We start from the raw sequence: 2,549 nt of genomic DNA on the forward strand, positions 1-2,549 counted from the left end.
GTTTACTACTGCGAGAGAGCGAGAGCTCAATATCTACCATAGAGAATCTCCTTCCTTAGAGGTTTTTAAGGTCAGGCTTGACAAAGCCCTGGCTCGGATGATTTAACTGGGAATTGGTCCTGCTTCGAGCAGGGGGTTGGACTAGATGACCTTCTGGGGTCCCTTCCAACCCTGATATTCTGTGCCCTGGTCTACACTAGGACTTTAGGTCGAATTTAGCAGCGTTAAATCGATTTAAACCTGCACCCATCCACACAGTGAAGCCCTTTATTTCGACTTAAAGGGCTCTTAAAATCGATTTCCTTACTCCACCCCTGACAAGTGGATTAGCGCTTAAATCGACGTTCCCAGCTCGAATTTGGGGTACTGTGGACACAATTCGATGGTATTGGCCTCCGGGAGCTATCCCAGAGTGCTCCATTATGACCGCTCTGGACAGCACTCTCAACTCAGATGCACTGGCCAGGTAGACAGGAAAAGAACCGCGAACTTTTGAATCTCATTTCCTGTTTGGCCAGTGTGGCAAGCTGCAGGTGACCATGCAGAGCTCATCAGCACAGGTGACCATGATGGAGTCCCAGAATCGCAAAAGAGCTCCAGCATGGACCGAACGGGAGGTACGGGATCTGATCGCTGTTTGGGGAGAGGAATCCGTGCTATCAGAACTCCGTTCCAGTTTTCGAAATGCCAAAACCTTTGTGAAAATCTCCCAGGGCATGAAGGACAGAGGCCATAACAGGGACCTGAAGCAGTGCCGCGTGAAACTGAAGGAGCTGAGGCAAGCCTACCAGAAAACCAGAGAGGCGAACAGCCGCTCTGGGTCAGAGCCCCAAACATGCCGCTTCTATGATGAGCTGCATGCCATTTTAGGGGGTTCAGCCACCACTACCCCAGCCGTGTTGTTTGACTCCTTCAATGGAGATGGAGGCAATACGGAAGCAGGTTTTGGGGACGAAGAAGATGATGATGAGGAGGAGGTTGTAGATAGCTCACAGCAAGCAAGCGGAGAAACCGGTTTTCCCGACAGCCAGGAACAGTTTCTCACCCTAGACCTGGAGCCAGTACCCCCCGAACCCACCCAAGGCTGCCTCCTGGACCCAGCAGGCGGAGAAGGGACCTCTGGTGAGTGTACCTTTTAAAATGCTATACATGGTTTAAAAGCAAGCATGTAAAAGGATTACTTTGCCCTGGCATTTGCGGTTCTCCTAGATGTAGTCCTAAAGCCTTTGCAAAAGGTTTCTGGGGAGGGCAGCCTTATTTCGTCCTTCATGGTAGGACACTTTTATCACTCCAGGCCAGTAACACATACTCGGGAATCACTGTAGAACAAAGCATTGCAGTGTATGTTTGCTGGCATTCAACCAAAATCCGTTCTTTCTCTCTCTGTGTTATCCTCAGGAGAGTGAGATATAATTCATGGTCACCTGGTTGAAATAGGGTGCTTTTCTTCAGGGACACTCAGTATAGCCCATTCCTGCTGTGCTGTTTGCCTGTGGCTGAACAGAAATGTTCCCCGCTGTTAGCCACGGGGAGGGGGGAGGGTTGAGGGGGTAGTCACGCGGTGGGAGGAGGCAAAATGCGACCTTGTAACGAAAGCACATGTGCTATGTATGTAATGTTAACAGCAAGGTTTACCCTGAAAGAGTGTAGCGACTGTTTTATAAAATGTGTCTTTTTAAATACCGCTGTCCCTTTTTTTTTCTCCACCAGCTGCATGTGTTTCAATGATCACAGGATCTTCTCCTTCCCAGAGGCTAGTGAAGCTTAGAAAGAAAAAAAAACGCACTCGAGATAAAATGTTCTCCGAGCTAATGCTGTCCTCCCACACTGACAGAGCACAGACGAATGCGTGGAGGCAAATAATGTCAGAGTGCAGGAAAGCACAAAATGACCGGGAGGAGAGGTGGAGGGCTGAAGAGAGTAAGTGGCGGGCTGAAGACAGGGCTGAAGCTCAAATGTGGCGGCAGCGTGATGAGAGGAGGCAGGATTCAATGCTGAGGCTGCTGCAGGACCAAACCAGAATGCTCCAGTGTATGGTTGAGCTGCAGCAAAGGCAGCTGGAGCACAGACTGCCACTGCTGCCCCTCTGTAACCAACCGCCCTCCTCCCCAAGTTCCATAGCCTCCACACCTAGACGCCCAAGAACGCGGTGGGGGGGCCTCCGGCCAACCAGCGACTCCACAACAGAGGATTGCCCCAAAAAAAGAAGGCTGTCATTCAATAAATTTTAAAGTTGTAAACTTTTAAAGTGCTGTGCTTAAAGTGCTGTGTGGCATTTTCCTTCCCTCCTCCACCACCCCTCCTGGGCTACCTTGGTAGTCATCCCCCTATTTGTGTGATGAATGAATAACGAATGCATGACTGTGAAGCAGCAATGACTTTATTGCCTCTGCAAGCAGTGATTAAAGGGAGGAGGGGAGGGTGGTTAGCTTACAGGGAAGTAGAGTGAACCAAGGGGCGGGGGGTTTCATCAAGGAGAAACAAACAGAACTTTCACACTGTAGCCTGGCCAGTCATGAAACTGGTTTTCAAAGCTTCTCTGATGCGTA

The 2,549-nt window shown here is 49.9% G+C and overlaps 1 protein-coding gene across 1 annotated transcript; it reads left to right on the forward strand.

Moving 5' to 3' along the window:
• The first annotated feature begins 320 nt into the window (after positions 1 to 320).
• On the forward strand, positions 321 to 2,231 carry LOC140911983 (uncharacterized). Its single transcript, XM_073346139.1, has 2 exons — positions 321 to 1,122; positions 1,711 to 2,231. Exons 1-2 carry the CDS (start codon positions 540 to 542, stop codon positions 2,229 to 2,231), a joined length of 1,104 nt encoding a protein of 367 aa, XP_073202240.1. The 5' UTR covers positions 321 to 539.
• The last annotated feature ends 318 nt before the right edge of the window (positions 2,232 to 2,549 follow it).

This window comes from Lepidochelys kempii, chromosome 5 (assembly GCF_965140265.1).
Source record: "Lepidochelys kempii isolate rLepKem1 chromosome 5, rLepKem1.hap2, whole genome shotgun sequence".
Lineage (NCBI taxonomy): Eukaryota > Metazoa > Chordata > Testudines > Cheloniidae > Lepidochelys > Lepidochelys kempii.